This window comes from Rhinopithecus roxellana, chromosome 3 (genome assembly GCF_007565055.1).
Source record: "Rhinopithecus roxellana isolate Shanxi Qingling chromosome 3, ASM756505v1, whole genome shotgun sequence".
NCBI classification, from domain to species: Eukaryota; Metazoa; Chordata; class Mammalia; order Primates; family Cercopithecidae; genus Rhinopithecus; species Rhinopithecus roxellana.
In genome coordinates, this window is record NC_044551.1 from 2,439,624 (window position 1) to 2,463,155 (window position 23,532).

At 41.0% G+C, this 23,532-nt stretch overlaps 1 protein-coding gene across 2 annotated transcripts in view; it reads right to left on the reverse strand.

Moving 5' to 3' along the window:
- IQGAP2 (IQ motif containing GTPase activating protein 2) overlaps positions 1–23,532 on the reverse strand; it is a 312,077-nt gene that overhangs the window by 243,298 nt on the left and 45,247 nt on the right. Inside the window, exons 1-2 of one of the 2 annotated variants that reach the window (XM_030926971.1) lie at positions 17,739–18,018; positions 5,123–5,222 (exon numbers count right to left, since the gene is read on the reverse strand). In XM_030926971.1, coding sequence (XP_030782831.1) covers positions 5,123–5,187 — 65 coding nt within the window. In that variant the 5' untranslated portion in view covers positions 5,188–5,222; positions 17,739–18,018. Of the gene's footprint in view, positions 1–5,122; positions 5,223–17,738; positions 18,019–23,532 lie in introns of those variants that run through there. The other variant, XM_010352822.2, reaches the window with a different exon arrangement.

The window sequence follows — 23,532 nt, forward strand, 5'->3', positions numbered from 1 at the left end:
GAGTCCTCCAATTTTGCATTTCTTTTTCAAGACGCTTTTGACTATTCCACATTCCTTGCATTTCCATATAAACCTTATTTTTGTTCTTGTTTTTGAGACAAGGTCTTGCTCTGTCACCCAGGCTGCAGTGCAGTGGTGTGATCATAACTCACTGCATCCTCAGCCTCCTGAGTGATCTTCATGCCTCAGCCTCCAGAGTAGGTAGGTCTACTGGTGCACGCCACCCATCTAGTTAATTAATTTTTTTTTTTTTTTTGCAGAGACAGGGTTTTGCTACCTTACCTAGGCTGGTCTCAAACTCCTGGCCTCAAGCAATCCTCCCATCTCAGCCTCCCAAAGTGCTGGAAGATAAGCATGAGCCACCAGGCCTGGCCACTATATAAATTTTAGAATCAGCTTTTCAATTTCTCCATTAAAACAAAGAAGGCAGCTGGGATTTTTCTAGAAACTGCATTGAATCTATAAATTAATTTGGGACCATTGTTTTCTTAATGCTGTTTTCCAATCCATGAACATGAGATGTCTTTCCTTCTATTTAAGAGTTTTAAAATTTTCAATGTGTTGTAGTTTTCAGTGTTCAAGTCTTGTACTTCTTTTGTTAATTTTATTCCTAAGAATTTTATTGTTTTTAATGCTGTCGTATATTGAATTGCTTTCTTAATTTCATTTTCAGATTGCTTATTGCTAGTGTCAAGATATGCAACTTTTACACACTCCCCTAGTATCCTACAACCATGATGGACTCATTCTGGTGGGGTTTCTTTAGTGTTTTCTTCTGTTCTGTTTTTTAGTAGATTCCTGTGGATTTTCTATAAACCAGATAACATCCCTTAGAAATAGTTTCACGCCTTCCTTTCTAATCTGGATGCCTTTTGTTTATTTTTATTGCCTAACTGCCTGGCTAAAATCTCCAGTACAATGTTGAACAGAAGTGGTAAGACAAAACATCCTTATTCCTGTATTTCACCATTGAGTATGGTGTTACTTGTAGGTTTTTCATAGATGTCCTTTATCAGGTTGAAATTCTCTTCTATTCCTAGTTTGTTGAATGTTTTAAGTCAAGAAAGGGGGCTGGACTTTATCAAATGCTTCTCCTGCATATATTGATTTTATCAAATGCTTCTCCTGCATATATTGAGATGATCATGTGGCTTCTGTCCTTTCTTACATTAATACAGTATATGATATTGATCTTCAGGTCTTAAATCAAGCTTGCTTCCTAGGATAAATCTCACTTGATGGCATTAAATACATTTTAGATGTTGCTGGATTTGATTTGCTAGTATTTTGTTAAGGATTTTTGCATTTGTATTCATAAGAGGTATTGGTCTTTAGTTTTCTTGAGATGACTATCTGGTTTTGGTATTAGGGTAATGTAGGCCTCAGAAGAATGAATTGGAAAATGTTTTTTCGTATTTTTTGGAAGAGTTTGCAAGAACTGCTATTAATTCTTCTTTAAACATTTAGCAGAATTCTACTGTGAAGTTATCTGGATTTGTGGGACGTTTTCTGATTTCTAAGTCAGTCTCTTCACTTATTATAAGTCTCATTCTGTTTTTTTTATGTTAGTTTTTTCAGATTTTTAAATCTCTTATTGAGTCAGTTTTAGTAGTTTGTCTTTCTAGGAATTTGTCAGTTTCTTCTAAGTTTTCATTGACATGTAATTGTTCACAGTATTCCTTTATAATCCTTTGTATTTCTATAATGTTGGTAGTGATGCCCCCTCTGCATAAAGAACTTTTAAATGGCCTGATTTATTATAGAATTTTGAAATTAATAAAAGGAAAATTAAAGATATACTGGAATATTGTAATTCTCAATTTGTAAAAACCCTAAGTTACAGGATAGACAAACTAAATACCTTCCAGTTCTCACCTTCAGAAAGAAAAACAGGTGCAAAGACAGAATCAATACATTTTTAATCAAAATGCAATAAAGTCATTTCAACTGAAATCAGAAACAAGAAACACTTCCTAGATGAATATATCTAGTACAAGCATACAATTTAGTAGAAACTCAATTTTCTAAGCCAACTCCACTCATGTGAACACACATATGTGCATTATAATAAACCCAATATTACAAATTCCAAAGGTACTAATACTTTAAAAGAATCATGCAATAAATTCTCTCAAATAATCTTTTCAAGGAAGATGAATTCACCCTTTCCTATATTTCTTGTGTTCAAGACCATGAGTTTTCTGTACACTATGCTTTCTTAAATCAGCACAACTATATGTCTAGTAGTAGCCACAAATTTTTATATAATCAATGACCAAAAATCAGCTTCTTTCAAAGTATTTGTGTCTTGGCCGGGCGCAGTGGCTCAAGCCTGTCATCCCAGCACTGCGGGAGGCCCAGGTGGGCAGATCACTTGAGGTCAGGAGTTCAAGACCAGCCTGGCCAACATGGTGAAACACCATCTCTACTAAAAATACAAAAATTAGCCAGCTGTTGTGGTGGGCACCTGTAATCCCAGCTACTTGGGAGGCTGAGGAAGGAGAATCACTTGAACCCAGGAGGCGAAGGTTGCAGTGAGCTGAGATCCCGCCACTGCAGTCTAGCCTGGGCAACAGAGTAAGACTCCATCTCAGGAAAAAAAGAAAAAGAAAAAAAGTATTGGTGTCTTAATAATTCACAAATATATACTACATCTAATATGCTCTTATCAAATAAATTTATGAAAAGCCATCTTAGAGGAAAAATTGTATATTTTGATAATTATTTTCATGAAACTATTCCAAGTAAAGTTTTCCTCAAAGAATCTGAAATAATTATTATGTTGACTTTCTGAACAAAATTCAACTACAGAATTTCAAAAATACTAGAGAAGGTGACAAGCTTTCAAGCTACATTTATACCATTTCAATATACCGAGGAGAAAACTTTGCTTATGTTATTACCAGAAACCTAACTGGCACTATGGTTACAGAATACTTTCACCTTCTTTAAATGATTTTTTAAAAATCCTTGAATCCATGAATAAGTAGGGCAATAAGTAACATCATCTTTATTGTCTCATTTACAGAGGGGACAAATTGAACTTCCCACAGGTTAAATGGTCTGTGGAAAGTCAAACTGCTTGTGTAAGTGGTGGAGCTGGGACCAGGAAGTTAGGTAAACCAACTTCCAATCACGTATCATTTTCCTCTACATGACACCCCTTCCCACTTGTTAAAAACAGGAAGCAAAAACAGAACATAGAGTGAGTATCAATAGAAAAGTAAGTTTTTCTACCATCTCCTTGAACTTATTCACTGAAAGTATATACTTTTTTCCTTTTCTTTCTCTCTCTCTCTCTCTCTTTTTTCTTGTTTTTTTTTTTTTTTTTTTTTTTTTTTTTTTAAGACAGCATCTCGGCCGGGCGCGGTGGCTCAAGCCTGTAATCCCAGCACTTTGGGAGGCCGAGACGGGCGGATCACGAGGTCAGGAGATCGAGACCATCCTGGCTAACACGGTGAAACCCCGTCTCTACTAAAAATACAAAAACTAGCCGGGCGAGGTGGCGGGCGCCTGTAGTCCCAGCTACTCGGGAGGCTGAGGCAGGAGAATGGCGTAAACCCGGGAGGCGGAGCTTGCAGTGAGCTGAGATCTGGCCACTGCACTCCAGTCGGGGCGACAGAGCGAGACTCCGCCTCAGAAAAAAAAAAAAAAAAAGACAGCATCTCACTCTGCCACCCAGGCTGGAGTGCAGCAGCCCAATCTCAGCTCACTTCAACCTCCACCTCCTAGGCTCAAGCAATCCTCCCACCTTAGCCTCAGGAGTGGTTGAGACCACTTATTCTCAATGCCTATGAATTAATCTCCTTATCTAACTTTTTTGCAACAACTTGACTAAAAGGATGTTTTTAATGATCTTAGACTGATAGTGAATCGCTAGCATCCTGCAACCTAACTGTAGACTTCACAGACATGTTAAACAATCTTTAAAACTAGGTTTTTAGAGCCTAAAGAAAGTTATGTGACACTATTAAAATATTAAACAACTCTGAGAAACCCCTTGAAAGCAATTTTGATGTCAAATTAGGGCATGTGTCACCAAATGTTCTGCAAAATACTGATTATAAACCTCATCATTCTAGTTCTGTAGATAGCCATTTATCAGTGTGATCAGAGATAATTAACACCAGAGACCATTTAACCAAGTACTTATTTCTATATAGCTAAGAGGGCTGGAACATATCTTTGTCCAGGGAACAGTACTGTTGCTCCATCAAGGCATAAAGCATTCAATCAAACTCTAACTCATGGCATATGAACTCTGTAGTATTCACCCCACAAAGGACAAAGTTCTCTGATTCCTCTCATGAGGAAAGTATTTGTACTTAGGACTCTTTATCTTCACTTTCTCCTTGGAGAATGCAACATTTATTTAATCTAAAAAGTCTAAAAGAGTCAATGTGATTTTAGAGACAACATACCCTAAATGGCCACACACCCATGGTTTAAAGAGGAGATTGCTGTCATAAACCTACTTAGGGACTGATGGACTTCAGTCTGATATGCCACTGTCCTGCTGGGCATTTATCATCATTGGGCTGGGAGTGGGGAAAAGACCCAAGGAAGCTCTGGGGAAAAAGGAAGTTGATTTAAGTCATTGTTCCTCCTCTACATTCAAGCCAGTGAGATGAAGAATCTGAAACCATCTGCGGTTTCAGTGATTTTCCGGGAGGCTCTGAGGAAGGGAAAAGAATACTGCTTTAACTTTAAGCCAAAGTGCTTCAACTTTGGCTGTGGCATCAACTTTTTCTCAACTCTGCCCAACCATTTGCAAGAAATAGATGCTTCTTCTCCCATTATCCTGCTGCCAACAAGACTGCAAATGAGTTATTAGAACTATGTAGCATATGCATAGGAGTGTGATGTACACCCAGCTGTGACTCAGGGTTGGAGCAGAGTGTGGAGGGGTCACCCCTAGCCCACTGGTCTCCTGGCATGGGAGGTTTGGCCGAATCTAAATTACTGAGTGCACGCAAGACTCTCTCCCTGGCCCTCTCCAACTATGACAGCTCTTTAGAATTGCTGGCCCATTTCAGAACCCTCTGGTCATCAAATCCCATGCCCTTATCACAAAGCTTATCTCCAAGAGATGGTGTACAAATAGACTAAGTCTGGATCGTACCTTTTGGCTTCCTCTAAGTGGCACAGATATTCATAAGCAATGTTCTGCCGCCTCCTCTCATCCATCTCCTCTGCAGAGAGCCTTTCATCATCCACAATAGCTAGAAATAGAGGATAACAACATGTGATTTACAAAGGCAGTCTTCATTGAACACCCGAGACAATCAACCAGAAAAAACTCATATGCAGCTGAACATTCAGAGACAGGAGTATTGAAACACCAGGCAAAGAGAGAGAGAGATTTGCCTTTGGATTTTACAATATTATTTCCTTTTTTATTTTTATATTTTTGAGACAGGAACTGGCACTGTCACCCAGGCTGGATTGCAGTGGTGCCATCATGACTTACTGCAACTTCAGCCTCCTGGGCTCAAGCAATCTTCTCACCTCAGCCTTACGAGTAGCTGGGACTACAGGCACATGCCACCATACTTGGCTAGTGTTTTGTATTTTTACAGTATTATTTCTAACAAGTGAATCAAGGCCAGGTGCGGTGGCTCACGCCTGTAATCCCAGCACTTTGGGAGGCTGAGGTGGGTGGATCATGAGGTCAGGAGATTGAGACTATCCTGGCTAACACGGTGAAACCCCGTCTCTACTAAAAATACAAAAAACTAGCCAGGTGTGGTGGTGGGTGCCTGTAGTCTCAGCTACTTGAGAGGCTGAGGCAGGAGAATCAGGAGAATTGCTTGAACCTGGGAGGTGGAGGTTGCAGTGAGCCAAGATTGCGCCACTGTACTCCAGCCTGGGCGATAGAGTTAGACTCAGTCTCAGAAAAAAAAAAAAAAAAAAAAAAGAAGTGTGCAAAGGGGCAGGAGCTTCCATGAATGTCCTCATCCTTGTTCCCATCCCCCTTCCTACCACTCCCAATTTTCCACTGTGGCTCCATTCCTTGAACATGGAGACCTCACCCCACAGCACTGATACCAACGTGTGTCAACAAAGATTGACATCTGTCAAAAACATTTTCTTTTTCTTTAATAAACTCAGTCCAATCTAAACTTTAAAAATGATCTCTCACATTTCTGAAAAGTACCAAAGCTCTCAATCTTCCTCTGCACCTCCACTGCGAGAGTCCAGGTCTTAATGTCTCTCCCATAAACTCTCCCAACAGGTCTAGTCACTCAGCCACTACCCGTCTTCCACTCATTCTCCCCATGGCCAACAAAAGTGTCTTCCTTATTACTCCCCCTCTCAAAACTTTTGGTGGCTCCCCTATTTCCTATAGAACAAGGTTCTAGAACACTTTGCATCTCCCCCTATCCAGGAAGCCCACACATTAGCCACCACTCCCAGGCAGTACCGTGTTCCAGGACCACACCACTCCCTCCAATGCTGAGTGCTTCTGCTCTACCCTTCTCTCTGCCTGGAAAGCCATTCTCCCACCTTCTGCAGGTGGTGGCTTTCACATCATCTCAGGCAAAATTCCATGGACCTCTGAATCTAAACCCACTGGCTCTCCTTGGGACTTTAATTCACATTTTTATTACATCACTCATCAGAAAAGCCCCCCACTATAAATCAGTCTGTCTGTCTCTCCAAACTAGGGGATCCTTAGAGGAAGGTTTTGATCATCTTCATGTCTCCTTCGAATTTGTCAGGGCTCCTTGCACACAGATAGCACTCTACGTGTACAGAAGAACTACCTTCCAGGGAATCCTCACTAAGTGAGCTCATCATTACTGCATAATGAATAGACTTTAAAAGTTATAATTTTTAGGCCAGGCACGGTGGCTCATGCCTATAATCTCAGTATTGTGGGAGGTCGAGGCAGGTAGATCACCTGAGTCAGGAGTTTGAGACCAGCCTGTGCAACATAGTAAAATCCCATCTCTACTAAAAATACAAAAATTAACCAGGCGTGGTGGTGCCCACCTGTAATCCCAGCTACTCAGAAAGCTCAGCCAGGAGAATCGCTTCAACCCAGGAGGCGGAGGTTGCAGTGAGCTGAGATAGCACCACTGCACTCCAGCCTAGGTGACAGTATGAGACTCTGTCTCAAAAAAAAATTATAATTTTCTTTTCCTGTGTTTTCTTAAATGATACCTGCTACACTCACATACCATCACCTAATCCTCCATCTCTACTGTTCTGAACAGTTAATCCCCAAGATACCTCATGATTTCCAGTTTCTCTTTTTAATGTCAGCTTAAAGACTTTCCCATTTCTGACAGGATATTTTTCATTTTATAGTACTCCAGAAACACTAAGGCTTGGATCCAAAATAAAATTCCTAGTGGGAGCCCCTGTGCTCGTCACACCATCCCCAACTTGGAATAATAGGCACTGGGGTCACATTAAAAAGGCGGTGTTCTCCCCATCTTTCTTATGCTGCTGCACCCTTCCAGCCTCAACCAACCCCCGAGCAGGAGACAGAAGCCCCAGCAGAACCTGGTCCCTCAGCGTCTGTCCACAACTGCCTCCACAAACCATGCAAGATTGCAAAAGCCCAGGAGAGCTGCTAAGGGGCTGCCAAACTCTTCTATCACCCTGTCCAAATAAGAGATTTTACTTAATGTGTGAATTAAAATACACACCCACAAAGCTTTAAATTGCAGTTGCAACATATTGACCCCATCTAGTAGGATCCTACCTATCTTCTAGGCTTGACCCAGTGGGCCCTTTTCTTCCCAAAGTCTTCCTGATTGTCTCAGCTCAAAATGCCCTCCTATCCCACTTTGGTTAACAGTAAACTCCTAGAAGACATATTTGTGTCCTCATGGTGCCCAGCACACCTCCCAGCACAGGCTGCATGCTCTGTAAAAATATGTGATGAACAAATAAAATATCTTATCAGGAAAGGCTCTAAAAGGCTCCAAAAGGGCTCCAAAATATCTCTGTAGGGTAATTTTATTTGATTATTTATACTCGATAAGAGTATGATCATTAATGGAGCAAAGATAGCATCATTCTGTGGACTTTACTCAACTAATGTTCAATTCTTAGGTTCTATGTGCCACACGTGAATCAAAGCACCAGATATAGGGTAATAAGTATAAAAAATGTATACCCTCATTGGGACTTCCTTGTACATATCCATTCCTTGCCTTCTGACCTTCTGCCAGGCCCACTGACTTTCTAACTACACACACTTCAGCCTCACCTTCCTTGAGTGGGAGAGAATACCTTTCATAATCTACTGTCAAACTGTAAGTCTAAGAAGGTTAGTAGTTTGAGAAAATCTTAACAGCAAAAGCAGCTCCTTCTGGGCCACAGAGACTGCCTGCAAATATTTCTGCATTACTCAATATTTACTAAGTAGTGGACTTCTGATAAGAATGACTGGCATGGATAATAACACTGTCATTTAAAGATCCATCATGGAGCTAATAAAATAATTCACTAAAGGCCGGGCGCGGTGGCTCAAGCCTGTAATCCCAGCACTTTGGGAGGCCGAGACGGGCGGATCACGAGGTCAGGAGATCGAGACCATCCTGGCTAACATGGTGAAACCCCGTCTCTACTAAAAAATACAAAAAACTAGCCGGGCGAGGTGGCGGGCGCCTGTAGTCCCAGCTACTCGGGAGGCTGAGGCGGGAGAATGGTGTGAACCCGGGAGGCGGAGCTTGCAGTGAGCTGAGATCGTGCCACTGCACACCAGCCTGGGTCACAGAGCAAGACTCCGTCTCAAAAAAAAAAAAAATAAAATAAAATAAAATAATTCACTTAAGATGTGGCTTTACTGCCTATAAAGGATGTTTCTATATGTTACTGTGTGGTTCTGTGGTTCTCATGATCACCCTGCGAGATAGGCATTATCTCTTTCCTATAAATGAGGAAACCAAAGTCAACCAAGGGAAAGGGACTGCCCATGCTTATTTGCTGGGTCAATGGTAGAGCCAGGAACTAAGGTCTGTCAACACTGCAGCTCTTATTATTTGCCCACTACCTCCTGCTGCTAAATCTAAGTGAGCCCAGGAAGGGACTTGTCACTGCCAAGCCCAAGAAACAGGTCATTTAAGTGGCTTCAAAATTCTTTCCACTTCAAAGTAACTTGATTAACTGCAACCTCCACAGATCATCTTTACTTGCTGCCTGAACCACAAAAAACATGAGGACATTGTGAAGAACACAGGTTTCTGATGTATTAGTAACTCACAAAATACCACTTATAGCATCAGATGACAGTTCAAAGCAATTGCATTCTATGGAAATTACACAATAAGGCTTATTCACAGATTCAAGGAGCAGAATGAAAGCAAGTTGTTAGAGAGTATTTTGAAATAGAAGTATAAATTAGAGATGAAAGGGTCCTTTAGGAGTCCATTTCCCAAAGAATACATACAAAATCCAGTGTAAAAATAGCCCAAAATCTACCTCATTCAATAGGGAGTTGACATGGTCACTGTTTAATTTCCCCCATTCTCTACCTGCTACCTTCACAAAGAGACACCAAGGCCAGCATACACTTTGTATTAAAATTCATTCATTTGTTCAACAAATATATGAGTGGCTGCTTGGTGCCAGTTTGTTATGGAGATGGAACACAAAGTGATGAATATGACTCAGAAGGTCTCTTAAAGTTTTTATTAAGCAATTGAAAGTTTGGCAAAATTACAAAATGCTCAGATTTGAGGGATCTATTGAAGGGAGTGTTGGCAAGAATCCCCAAAACCAGGGCTCGGAATCTGTTCTATAATAGAGTATTATTTAGGGTATTTCTCTTTAAGGAAAAGTAGAAAACCAGGAATTATCAATTCATAGAAATATGCCCGGCTGGGGTAGCTCCCAGCACTTTGGGAGGCCAAGGCGAGTGAATCCCTTGAGCTCAGGAGTTTGAGACTAGCATGGGCAACATGGTGAAGCCCCGTCTCTACAATACAAAAAATTGGCTGAGTGTGGTGGTGCAAGCCTATAGTCCCAGCTACTCAGACGGCTGAGGCAGGATTACCTGAGCCCATGAAGTGGAGGCTGCAGGAAACTGTGATCGCGCCACTGTATTCCAGCCTGGGTGACAAAGCAAGACCCTATCTCAAAAAATAAAGAAAGAAAAGAAAGAAAAGAAAAGAAAAGAAAAAAGAAAAGCAAAGAAAAGCAAGAAAGCAAGAAAGCAAGAAAGAAAGAAAGAGAAAGAGAAGGGGAGGGGAGAGGAAGGGGGAAGGGGAGGGAAGGGGAGGGGAGGGGAAGGTGGGCCCACAATTTAGCATTTTATTTTGTATTTTAAAAAATTTAACCTTTATTTATTTTCAGTAGAGACGAGGTCTCACTATGTTACCCACGCTGGCCTTGAACCAACCCCTGAGCTCAGTCCTCCAGCTTAAGCCTCCCAAAGTGCTGGGATTATAGGAGTGAGCCATGGTGCCCAGCCTTAGCGTTATAAATATACATTGTTATTCTATGTGGTTCAAAATTTCTACAAAGAATCCTAAGTATCCTCGAGTATATAATTCATTTCAATTGTTCATTGAACCATCTTCTGAGAGTTGGGAACTGCTTTTGTCTGGAAGAAAATACCTAAAAGGATATCTTCCCCCCCTTACAACTTAAAGAATAGTTATCAGAGATGGCATCTGTACATCAAAGAACACACTAGAAGGAAGAGAACTGATTCCAAGACACTAAAACTGGGGTGGGAATGGGAGAATGGAACATAAAGATGAGAGAACCTAAAGTCCAAGATTTCAAGTAAGCTGATACACTCTGTAAATTTGACCTGTGGTATATCCCAGGTTCATACCAGCTTCCAAAAGTATTTCACAGCTGCTTAATCTTAAGCTTTAAAGGACCACATAATCAAACTTCCCTGAACTCAATTTTCTTTTGAAAAATAGGCAAACCTTAGGCCAAAGTTGTTAGTAACCCCATACATATTCACAGGCACTCTGAAGAATCTGAAACGATGAGAGAGACTGCCACCCCCATGTTAAAAACATGGCTTCACCAAGTTACTAAAATTAGGAGACATGGAGAACAGGCCCTCGAGTCTAATCCATTTCTTTATCTCTACCAAGGGCAAAGGAAATAATAGGTGCTCAGTAAAGGCTGCTGAATGGTGTGCTCAACTTTGTGCTTCAAGGCAGAGATGCTGTGTCCTTCCAAGTTTAGTCCTACGAAGTTTGCTGCTCTCATAATAGTCACACAAGATACTAAGGGCAGGGGAACTTTATGGAAAGCCTGCCTTCCACATCATCCTTGGAACTGTTCCCCCATGACACATTTCTAAGAACCTTCCAAAGTTATAAATCAACACACAACTTCAGAGGATATTCAGGTTAGACAAGGCTGTAAGCGACTATGGCCACCTACCATCATAAGACAAAGCTCCAAATCTTCAAGTTTAGCATTAGAATAATTTCCCAGGTGGAGAAATGAGGGTAACTAACAGTGACAAGACAAGTTTACCAACAAGAGTTAAGAGTTTCTGATCGGCTGCCAATACCCTCTTTGTTGCAGTGAGGTCACTAGGGCCTGGAATAGTTAAGAAGCTTGTCATAATTATGCAGGAAAATGGAGAGAGAGTTTAGGCTTTATGAAAATAATTTATCCTTTTCTGCAAATATGCTTTCAATGTACATGGCATCAGGATCTACACATGAAAGAGGGTTCCTGAATCCCACTTTCATACAAAAGTCCCCAAACTTTTTTCATACTTATAAACATCTACTTAACACTTGTTGGTTTTTTTGTTTGTTCTTTTTTTTTTTTTTTTTTTTTTAAGACAGAGTCTCACTCTTGTTGCCCAGGCTGGAGTGCAGTAGCACGATCTTGGCTCACTGCAAGCTCTGCCTCCTGGGTTCAAGTGATTCTCGTGACTCAGTCTCTCAAGTAGCTGGGACTACAGGCACGTGCCACCATGCCAGGTTAAATTTTTTTTTGTATTTTTCGTAGAGACGGGGCTTCACCAAGTTGGCCAGGCAGGTCTCAAACTCCTGACCTCAGGTTATCCACCCACCTCAGCCTCCCAAAGTGCTGGGATTACAGGCGTGAGCCACTGCACCAGACTGTTCATTTGTTTTTAAACCAAACCTGGGTCTCCATACCCAGGACATCTTTCCAGAATAGATGAATTATTTATAAATTTCACACAAGAGGAAAATTCATTTGGTCTGCTGTGTAAATCTGAATAAGAATATCTAATTTCTTTTTTCATTATCTAGAAACCCAAAGCAGCCCATGGAGATGTTAAGGCTCATATACAGAGGGCTGGTCTGCAGACTGGGTTTGTGGGTGGGGTGTATCTAGAACTCTGCTTAATTCGGAAGAATTATAGGCAATGATTCCTAGATTTGAAATTTTTTGAACAACTACAATTTCAAGACACAGTTTGGAAACCAAACCTCTACTTATTACCAAGTAGGCACAGAGAAAATTCCATTTGCCCACTGCCTGCTCCTATACACTCTGCCCTCCCATCCCCATAAAGATCTCAGTAAGAAAGAATGAAGTGTCAAGTTTCCAAGGTCAATCTTATAAATTTAACTCCAACAACAGAAGGTAATTTAAAAATCTTTAGTTTGGATAAGCTTCTACTATATTTAGAAGAAGGGAAAGAAACTCAGCTCCCTAGGACTTGGTATGAACCTTTTATGCTTGCACTGTTGGTCAGGGCAAAATGTCCCAAGTTATTTAGAACCAATCCTAAAGTAATTCTCCCTATTCTCTACAGATAATTAATAGTTTAAAGACCCAGATATTTACATAAACTTTAATACCCCATAGGAATAATAATATTTTACAACTGTTCAGCCGAGTTAGCAGGTCTTATAACAACAGTCCCCTGTCCCTATCCTCACAAAAACCACCCCAAACAGTACAATAGCAGAGGATATTCCTACAAAGTTGGAGGTTTAGAAGACAAGAGAACAGTGAGGCTTGGCCTAATTTTCCCTTGACTATTAGGAAAAATGAAAAATTATATCACACATGACTCAACAGTACATGCAAGAAAACAAAACAATCTCTCAGCTACAAGTGGGTTTTTTTTCTGTATATTATACAGCACATGACTTATTCTTCTAATCAATGTAAGCTCTTTATGATGTGTTAAAAAAAAAACACAGACAGAAAGGATTAATACTTAACGTGCACTTACTACATCACATATTCTGCATGTATTACTTCTTAGTCCCTGCATTCCTCTTTAAGATAGGAATTGAAGGCCGGGTGCGGTGGCTCATGCCTGTAATCCCAGCACTTTGGAAGGCTGAGGTGAGTAGATCACGAGATCAGGAGTTCAAGACCAGCCCGACCAACATGGTGAAACCCTGTTTCTACTAAAAATATAAAAATTAGCCGGGCATGGTGGCATGTGCCTGTAATCCCAGCTACTCAGGAGGCTGAGGCAGGAGAATTGCTTAACTGGGACCTGGGAGGCGGAAGTTGCAGTGAGCTGAGATCCGGCCACTGCACTCTAGCCTGGGCTACAGAGCCAGACTCCATCTCAAAAAAAAAAAAAAAAAAAAAAAAAGATAGGAATTGATTGGAAAATACATTTTTCGAATGGGAAACAAACTCAGAGAGTTTAGTCTTTGGTAATTCTAAGATCATAAAAACAGGTAAATGGCAGAATTGGTTTTCAAAACAACTGGTTCCAAAGTTCACGATCTTTCTACTAAACTGAAGTGCCACTGTCTCCCTGCATGTAAATGCTTGATGACATCAGCAGCCATTAGGCTTTTCTGAGGGTGTCACTATTATTATGGATACCTTGTTCATCAGCAGATAGATTTGTGTGAATTTGTTTTTCCCTGAAAACCATATAAAATTGGCCGGGCGCAGTGGCTCACCCTTGTAATCCCAGCACTTTGGGAGGCTGAGGCAGGTGGATCACAAGGTCAGGAGATCGAGACCATCCTGGCTAACACAGTGAAACCCCATCTCTACTAAAAATACAAAAAAATTAGCCAGGCATGGTGGCAGGCGCCTGTAGTCCCAGCTACTCAGGAGGCTGAGGCAGGAGAATGATGTCAACCCAGGAGGCGGAGCTTGCAGTGAGCCGAGATCATGCCACTGCACTCCAGCCTGGGTGACAGAGTGAAACTCCGTCTCAAAAAAAAACCAAAAAAAAAAAACCCATATAAAATTAATGTTACCATCTTGAAAGTATACAAAGTAAAATTATAGGCTTTTATTCTCAGAGATCCAAAAATCTCAAATATAGTCCAGCAAAAGAAAAAAAATTAATATTCAATATTGACAAATTAGACCATGAGGAATGCTAGGGTTGTAATAAGATCAAAAGAAAAAACAAGGGCTGGGCGCATGCCTATAATCTCAGCACTTTGGGAGGCTGAGGCAGGTGGATCACTTGAGGTCAGATTTGTTCTTTTTATTTTTTTTTATTCTTATACATTTTCCAAATACTCTATACCATTTACTTGTATTACTTTACTATATCTATATCAGAAATAACAATAGATGAAATTTGTTTTTTCTTTTTTTAAGACAGTCTCACTCTGTTGCCCAGGCTGGAAAGCAGTGGTGTGATCTTGGCTCACCGCAACCTCCACCTCCCAAGTTCAAGCAATTCTCGTGCCTCAGCCTCCCGAGTAGCTGGGATTATGGGCACACATCACTACATTCATCTAATTATTTTATATTTTTAGCAAAGCTGGGGTTTCATTGTGTTGACCAGGCTGGTTTTGAACTCCTGGCCGCAAGTGGTCTGTCTGCCTGCCTTGGCCTCCCAAAGTGCTGAGATTACAGGCGTGAGCCACTGTGTCCGGCTTAAATTTGTTTTAATGTTCTGTTACAGAAATAAATAAATAAATAAATAAAGAGGAATAAGCATTAATACCAGGTCCACTGCAAAGGATGACTTTCATGCATCTAACTGATCTATCTGAACTTCTAGAAAAGGATCATGGTCATTCAAAATGTACAATGAATATTTAGTCAGTTTTACCATATTTCTAAAAATCACAGAAGTTCAAAGGCAGCAGAGAGGAAGTGGTCAGAAGATGACTAATGCCATGATATCTTATTAGAAGGCCCAACAGCCTAAAGAGATAGCTTGGGTGTGACAGGCTAATGGGAGAAAACAGGTAGGGTAAGACATGAGTGAAAGAGAATGAATGGAAGGGAACCTAACCTGGACAGTGATGAGAAGGCTGCAGCAAGCCTGTGTGACATGAAATCCAAATTAGAAGAAGAAAGAAAAACATGGTGATGCTTTGCATGGGCAGGACTGGCAATAGAAGGAACAAGAGGAAGAGAAGCACGATACGGGGGAAGAAAAAGGAAGTCAACAAGTAGCAGCCAGCTCACTTTGTGACTTCAGATGGTGGAGGTGGAAACAGGACATGGCTCGGCACCAGAAAGTCACCCCAATATGCCAATTTACATAAAGACAAGCTTGTACAATTAAGGGTACAAAACATAAAGGTATCTCACTGTTCCAGGGATATACTAAGGAGCTGACTTTAAGTCAAAACTTGTATTTGGAAGAGAAGTTTAATATAACAGACTCAATTAGAAGGCTATGATGTTGAACAGATGGGTACTATTAATGCAAGCATATGCTGTTTGTTAGTGAGTGCGAATTAACACACGATTCAGGACAATTTAAAAAATATTGCCAAAATCTCAGCTCTCAAGTGGATCATACTATGCAAATGGATATATGCTGACAATACAGTCATGAATCAAGAATATATTTCAATGTGATTAGATTCTGGACTAAAGCCACCTAGGCTAGTTCTCATTAGTAAGAAGCTTCTCTCGTTTTAGTAGGACATGAAAATCAGCTCGGGTCCACACATTTAGGGTTTGTAAGGAGACCAGACTCATGAGAAGCCATAAAACACTGCATATGGTGCCAACAGCAAGCAGCAAGACTTCAACCAAACATGCTGAGCTCTTCAGTTTCATAGAAGTCGTATATATTTACAAAGTGCTACCACATAAATTCTCTCTCATGACTAGAGCAGCTCTCATCTGATAGATGGGACAAGTATTATTACCTCCACATAACTAAGACTCAAATGGGTTAAGTGCTTTACTGAAGGTCCTAGAGCTAATAGATTGCTCTATAGGGTTGGCATGTATTTAAAACTATTCTTGGTTTCTGTTTAGTTTTCACTGACTTTTGTGTTTTGGAGGTACCCGATTATATTAGTGCAAACATTTTTATTCTTTTAGGTCAACAGCACAGAAAGCAGTAGGAGGAAATGGAATGGCTGATGTGGGAAGGGAGTTGGGTTGGCAGTGTGGGTGAGGCTCACATCAAGTTTACAGGCTGCAGAGAATGTATACAACCCATGATTGTGTAAACTACTTGGAAAGTGTATAAAATACACAGAGAACAGCACTCTCATGGGAAAGAATTTACCGCATTAGGGCAACAAAGCTGCAAACATTTTGGTTTTGGCTTGCTGTGTGCTTTTTGTTCTAACATGCAGTACCACTGCTCTCAGAAAGTAAATGGTCCCAGTTTAGAAGAGATGTTCTTATAAACATACAACGGACATGAAGGTTTTCTGATATTATGATTCTTTAGCCCACAGCTGAAAGAACTTTATACAAGAGCCAGAACAGCAACTACCTTAAATATAATTCATGCTGTTCTGCTTCAGATTTAAATAGCTGATCTCCTCCAGGCATTTAATTCTTGGCTGGGAACTGGACCATAGTACTGTATGTAAATTCCCTCATGCCACATGTCAGCTGCAGACCAGAGGAGATAGCCAAATCTTCTCTGTGTATCAGCCACTAAAATACAATTTCAGAATTAAGTCATGAGAGCCCTGCCAGCATTTGTGCAGCAGAAGTGTCCACAATTATGAAGCTAGGCAGGGATGGAAAAGTAATGGTACTAATGGTCCACTAGGTGCAAAGTGCTGGCAGAGAATTATGGAGATGCAGAATCCTAAAATGCATCCTAACTGACTTGTAATTAAAACCAATAAATACAACAACAGAATGTGTTTCTTTTGGTATATGGCAAAGTCTCTAACTAATGTTTAAATAGTTGCAGAGCACTTCATGGGTAGAGAGAAGGGATAGGGTGGAAGGACTTTGTACCTCAGTTTACAATCTAACAAGAGAAGACACATTTAACAGTTGGAGAAAGGTTATAAAGCTCCTTTGGAAAAAGTACAAACTAATTAAAGTGAAAGAACAGAAAAGCCGAGGGAGGGAAAAGAGGTTGTTGAATGATGGGATTAATCAGAGCCAGTTTTCTAGATGAAGAGAGTTTGAAGTCAGGTTTGAAGGAGGAGAAAGAAAGGAAGTTGGGTGGCAAAACACATCTGGAGAAGTGAAGACAAGAATAGAGAAATCATATACACACATCAAGGTGTATTTCTGTCCCAATCCTTAGCCTTCAAAGTCTCTGTTTTATGGACACAGCTAAGAGGGCCATTCCCCTCCACCCTTCCAAGTTTTTGAGCTTCTCAAGAATATGTGAAGGGAGACCCCCAGGTCATTTACAGCTGTTTCTAAGCCAGATAGATGAGAGGAGTATGGTTGTGAGATGACAGTGAGAAGACCAGGTGACAGCTCAAAATCAAGAAGCTGGGCACATGTTCATTCTACTGATAAAAGTTCTTTCATGGCAGCTAAACTGGAACACCTGATAATACACATGCCTGCAAGAGAATCACATACAGTCCACTGGGTATCAATTGTTAAGTCACTGATGATATTACAATAATTACTATTAATTTAAATAGGCAAACCAAGCTCATTTTGCCAGTTGACCGGTATTCATAGTCCACGTGGATCTGCTTTTTCTTGCAACATGTTTAGAGCTGCATCCATGGGAATGGAGGTGGAGATTAAAGATAATGGCTCTCATCTGCTCTTCAAAATCCTTGCTTCCCCATTTCCTCTCCTAGTGCTCCATTCACTACCATCCTGATGCTTCCACTTATGGAGAGCCTTGAGCAGCACACCAGATGGGTTTCTTGCCCTTGGAGGTAAAGTCCTCTGGAGTAGTCTTCAGGTACTCCAGATCTTCAGCTACTCCAGACCCTTCCCCAAGCCAGCCTTCCTTTCATCTTGATATCCGGTCTGGAGGAGTTAGAATTATCTAAGGGGAGACGAAGGGCAGAGAGAAGAAATTCAGCAATAAAAGAAGGCTGTGAGTTCCAGCATGTAGAGACCTTGCTACATGAATAAGTAAGGATAGAGGGCTAGGAGAGGCACTAATAGAAGCAGCAGGTGAGGCTTCATCTCCTTACCCACCTTTCCACAGCCACAGACAAAGCCAGCACCAGCTCCTCTTCATTGCACAACATGTAACCCACAACAATCCTATGACACTGGTATTATTCCCACTTTACAGAGTGGAAACAGAGGCTTGAGACAGCCCAACCATTTGTTCAAGATCACAGATGACACGTGGTGAGCACAGCCGTGCAGCAGTCTGACTCTTACTGGCCACGCTACCTTTAGGAGATGCAAACCAGCCTTTCTGAGTCTCTCTGGCCCTCCACACACACCCCAGGCTTCCCAAATTGTGCAACAATAAGCTTTTTCATAGAAAACCCTAAATGCAGAAGAGAGGAAATACATGGAATGAACGAGGGGTGAAAAGGAATATTTGTGGGCACAGCTCAAAGCCCAATTAGCATAAAGTATCATGTCTGTCTCAACCTTTTAAAAAAATCATCCATTTTTCATTTTAATCCACAATTTATCTATGTTTCAGTATTTAAAATAGAAGGGGTTCCCACCCCCAAACTTAGTAAAATTGGCATTTCTGAGAAGATGTGCTATGTGTACCCGACGGGCTGCATAGGTCTGCATACCAGCAGCTCCTGGTTTAACAGCACAGAGGTCTCAGGCCACATAAGCGACTTCATGTTTAACCAACTGGGCACAGACCCCAGCTTAGCTCACACTTGGTCAAATATGTGCAGGCAGCTTAGGGAACCCAGCTGGGAGGCATCTTTCCTGGGAAGAAGCATTTTATTCAAGACACTCGACCCACTGATTCCGGCAGCTCTCGATGGGTCTAGCTATGCCCCATGGTTTTTTTTGTTTTGTTTTTTTGTTTTTTGTTTTTTGCAGTTGCAAGATTTAATAGAGTGAAAACAGAGCTCCCATAAAATGGGAGGGGACCCAAAGGGGGTTGCCGTTGCCAGGTTGAATGCCTGTGTTTATATTCCGATCATTGTCCCTCCTCCTGTGCTCTCAGGCAATAGATGATTGGCTATTTCTTTACCTCCTGTTTTTTCCTAAGTAGCATTTTAGTGAGCTCTCTTTACTACCTGATTGGTCGGGTGTGAGCTAAGTTGCAAGCCCCGTGTTTAAAGGTGGATGCAGTCAACTTCCCAGCTAGGCTTAGGGATTCTTAGTCGGCCTAGGAAATCCAGCTAGTCCTGTCTCTCAGTCCCTGCCCTCAACAGGAAAACCCAAGTGCTGTTGGGGAGGTTGACTGATGACCACTCTAACTGCTTCCTGCTGAATTGGGCTATGCCCCAGGTTACTACCAATCTCTGTGATCCACAGAGCCTTCTGGAAACTGCTCGCAAAACAGACATGATCTTCTTAATGGACTGGTGCCCCTGGCACCCATTGAAACTTGAGCTCACAAAGTAAGGAAGCACGTCAAGAGGAAAAACACAGGCCAGAGAGGAACCAGAACTTTCTCATTCCATCTGTTTTTTCCCCACATATTTTTCCAGGGATGGGCTACTTTTATGCTGGATATGCTCAGTCTGTTCATACAAGTTTTACAATACACTTGGAGGGTAGGATCATTCTAATTTGGTAGATGAAACGGAGCCAACTCATTCTTTACACACTGCAGTATGTAAACTAAAAAGCAGTTTGGTTCTAAACGAATTCTTATTATGAGCTTACTACCTATGACTTGCCTTTCTCCTTAAAAGTAGAGTGCAAAGGATGGGGATGGGAGTGTTAGATCAAGGAGAGGTTAGATGAAACACAGAAGGAGGGTTCTAGAAACACAGAAGGAGGGCTTTGCTGGTAAACATTGATTAACCAGCATCTGATTAACCAGAAGATTTCCCAAATCTTCTCTCATCAAAATATTTTACTCATTCCTCTTTAAAAAGACTAAGGCAACAACTTAACAACACTGGATTTATGACTGTTGGTTAATAAATTCCTTCAATATTTTTACATATTTAAAAAAGCATTAGGAAAACAAACAACATGTAGTGGTGCAGGTGTGGAAAAAAATGAAATCTGCATGTATTGTTGGTAGGGATATAAACTGGTGCCGCTCCTGTGGAAAGCAGTAGGGCAATTGTGCAAAAAGTTACACGTAATATTATCATATGATCCAACAATCCCACTGTTGGGTATACACCCAACATAAGTGAAAGCTGGGACTCCAGCAGATATTTGCACCTAAGTTCATACCAGCACTATTCACAATAGCCAAAAGGAAGAAGCAACTCAAGAGTCCACAAACAGAAAAGCAGATAAGCAAAATGTGGTATATACATACAAGGAGATATTATTCATCCTTAAAAAGGAAGGAAATACTGACACATGCTACAGTGTGGATAAACCTTGAGGACATTATTCTAAGTGAAATTAGCCAGTCAGAAAAAGAAACACTGTATGATTCCAGCTATATGAGGTACCAAGAGTAGTCAAATTCATACAGACAGGAAGTAGAATAGAGGTTGCCAGGGTTGTGGGGGAGGAGAGAATGGATCATTCATGTTGGTTGCACAACAATGTAAGGTAGTTAATGCCCCAGAAACGTACACTTAAAAATGGTTAAAACGGGCCAGGCATGGCGGCTCGCATCTGTAATCCCAGCACTTTAAGAGGCTGAGGCGGCGGATCACCTGAAGTCAGGAGTTCGAGACCAGCCTGGCCAACATGGTGAAACCCCGTGTCTACTAAAAGTACAAAAACTGGCCAGGTGGCGGGCGCCTATAATCCCAGTTACTCGGGAGGCTGAGGCAGAAGAATCACTTGAACCCAGGAGGCGAAGTTTGCAGGGAGCTGAGACCATACCATTGCATTCCAGCCTGGGTAACAAGAGTGAAACTCCATCTCAAATTAAAAAAAAAAAAAAAAAAAAAGAAAGGGTTAAAATGGCCAATTTTTGCCACAATTTAAAAATGTTTGTATAGCACGTTCTATATGCCAGGTGCTATTCTCAAGTCTTTGCAAATATTAACTCATTTAATCTTCACAACAGCCCTATGAGGCAGGTTTTATTATTATTGTCATCTTCACTATTATCCTTGTCCAGAGTCACACAGCTGGCAAGTGACCAGAGCAGACACACAAATGCTGGCATCGAACTCCATCACCTTGCCCTAACCACTCTGTCCTGCTGCTTCTCAGTGAGTGAGACAGCTCAGCCTGTGGGATTGGTCAATCGTTTCACAAAGAAACAGGATAACAGATGCTATTGCTCACATGCCACTGGAAGAGTCCTAAAGACACCAGGCCACCCACCCCTCACCATGTTGTACTGAGGAATATTCCAAGGGCTCACCACATCGAGACAGATCTCGTATCAAATTTAGCCTCTTCAACCAATTTCACAGAACCAAAGAGTTTCATATTAGAAATAGTATCTCTCTGGTCGAATCCTCTTTTAAGTCAGAACTACTGCTAAACTACCCCAGAGAAGATACAAGTTTGCTTTCTTGTCTTTTATATATTTACATTTTCTTTTATTTCCAAAAAGTACTTAAGCTGATAGTCTATGAAAGAACCCAATCCCAGGAGGCTATGGGATGAAGGTTCTAGATCCGGCAGGAACCACCTTGAGCAAGTCATTTACCTTTTCTGGATTTTACTTCTGACTGCCAAGATAATTTTAAATCTTAAACAGTATTAGTGGCTTAAGATTAGGTTAATATGTAGGGAAATACTTTCAAAAATTTAAAATGCTGCTTTCATAATTCCAAGCACTTGGAAAGTTGTTAAAAAAAATAACAATTTTGGCCAGGCATGGTGGCTCACGCCTGTAATCCCAGCATTTTGGGAGGCCAAGGCGGGCAGATCACCTAAGGTTGGGAGTTGGGGACCAGCCTGGCCAACGTGGTGAAACCCCGTCTCTACTAAAAATACAAAAATTAGCCAGGTGTGGTGGTGGGCACCTGTAATCCCAGCTAATTGGGAGGCTGAGGCAGGAGATTTGCTTGAATCCAGGAGGCAGAGGTAGAGGTTGCAGTGAGCTGACATTGTGCCACTATATTCTAGCCTGGGCAACAAGAGTGAAACTCCATCTCAAAAAACAAAACAAAACAAAAAAACACTTGTATTTACTGATGTAAGCATCTATTTCCTTTTTCTATTATTCTAATTTTCTTTATTTATTTTAAGTAGAGACAGGGTCTCACTATGTTGCCCAGGCTGGTCCTGAACTCCTGAGCTCAAGTGATCCTCCTGCCTTGGCCTCCCAACATGATGGGATTACAGGCATAAGCCACCGCACGCAGCCTATTGATTTTCTAACTCCATGATTCTTTCTACTATTGTAAGGAAGAGGCTTCTCTCCCATTGACTTCTATTACACTTTACAATACACTTGAAGGGTAAGATCATTCTAATTTGGTAGATGAAACTGAGCCAACCCATTCTTTAAACACAAATTTAGACTTGTGAATTCTATATTCAATCCCCTCCTGTAGTCATATCATAAGCAAAAAATACACCAATGTGCTACGAAATAGAAAAAAATTTCAAGAACTAAAACTTTATATGAGTATCTCATGAAACTAGAGTTTGCCCAATAAATGTGCTAAAACTTCACCCATAAAGTCTATAGCTGAACACTTGCTCTTTGACAAAACCCTGGATATGTTTCAGACATGAAATGTCATGTCCCATAGCAGCTGCCATTGTTAATTTACTAGGCTCTGTGCTAGTGGCCTGACATGTAAGTACTGATCTTTCTAACAACCCTGACTAGAGAGACGGCTTTATTTTCAGAGGAAGAAAACAGCTCAGAGAGCTGGAAACCTGCCCAAGGATTGGGTGCCAACCAGGCCAGAATCAGCAGTCAGATTCTAAAACTTATACTTTCTTCATACGACATTCTGTCCCCTCACTTTTTTTTAATAAAAAAAAAAAAAAAAAAAAAAAAAAAAAAACTTTTGGTGTTTTTAGAGATGAGGTCTCACTATGTTGGCCAGGCTGAACTTGAATTCCGAGGCTCAAATGATCTTCCCTTCTCATCCTCCCTAGCTGGACTACGGATGCATGCTGTCCTCTCATACACATCAAATGAGACAGTTGAATTTTGGTTTGTAAATCCACCATAACTTTTGCTTCCATCCATTTCATACACCAGAGAACTGTTACACTGAAATGAGGTTCTGTAATGAGCAGACGATTTAAAACTCTGGAGACTATTTGTATGTATTTTCCCACTATAAATCCAGACATGTCACCCTCTGTAGGGCAATAAGCATTCTTACTGTCCAGTCCCTTCCTGAAAAATTTTTCAACTACAAAATGGTGTATTTAAGCTTCCATTGCATGTCCCTTTAGATTCAAGCAGATTACGTGTGGTCTTTATTCCAG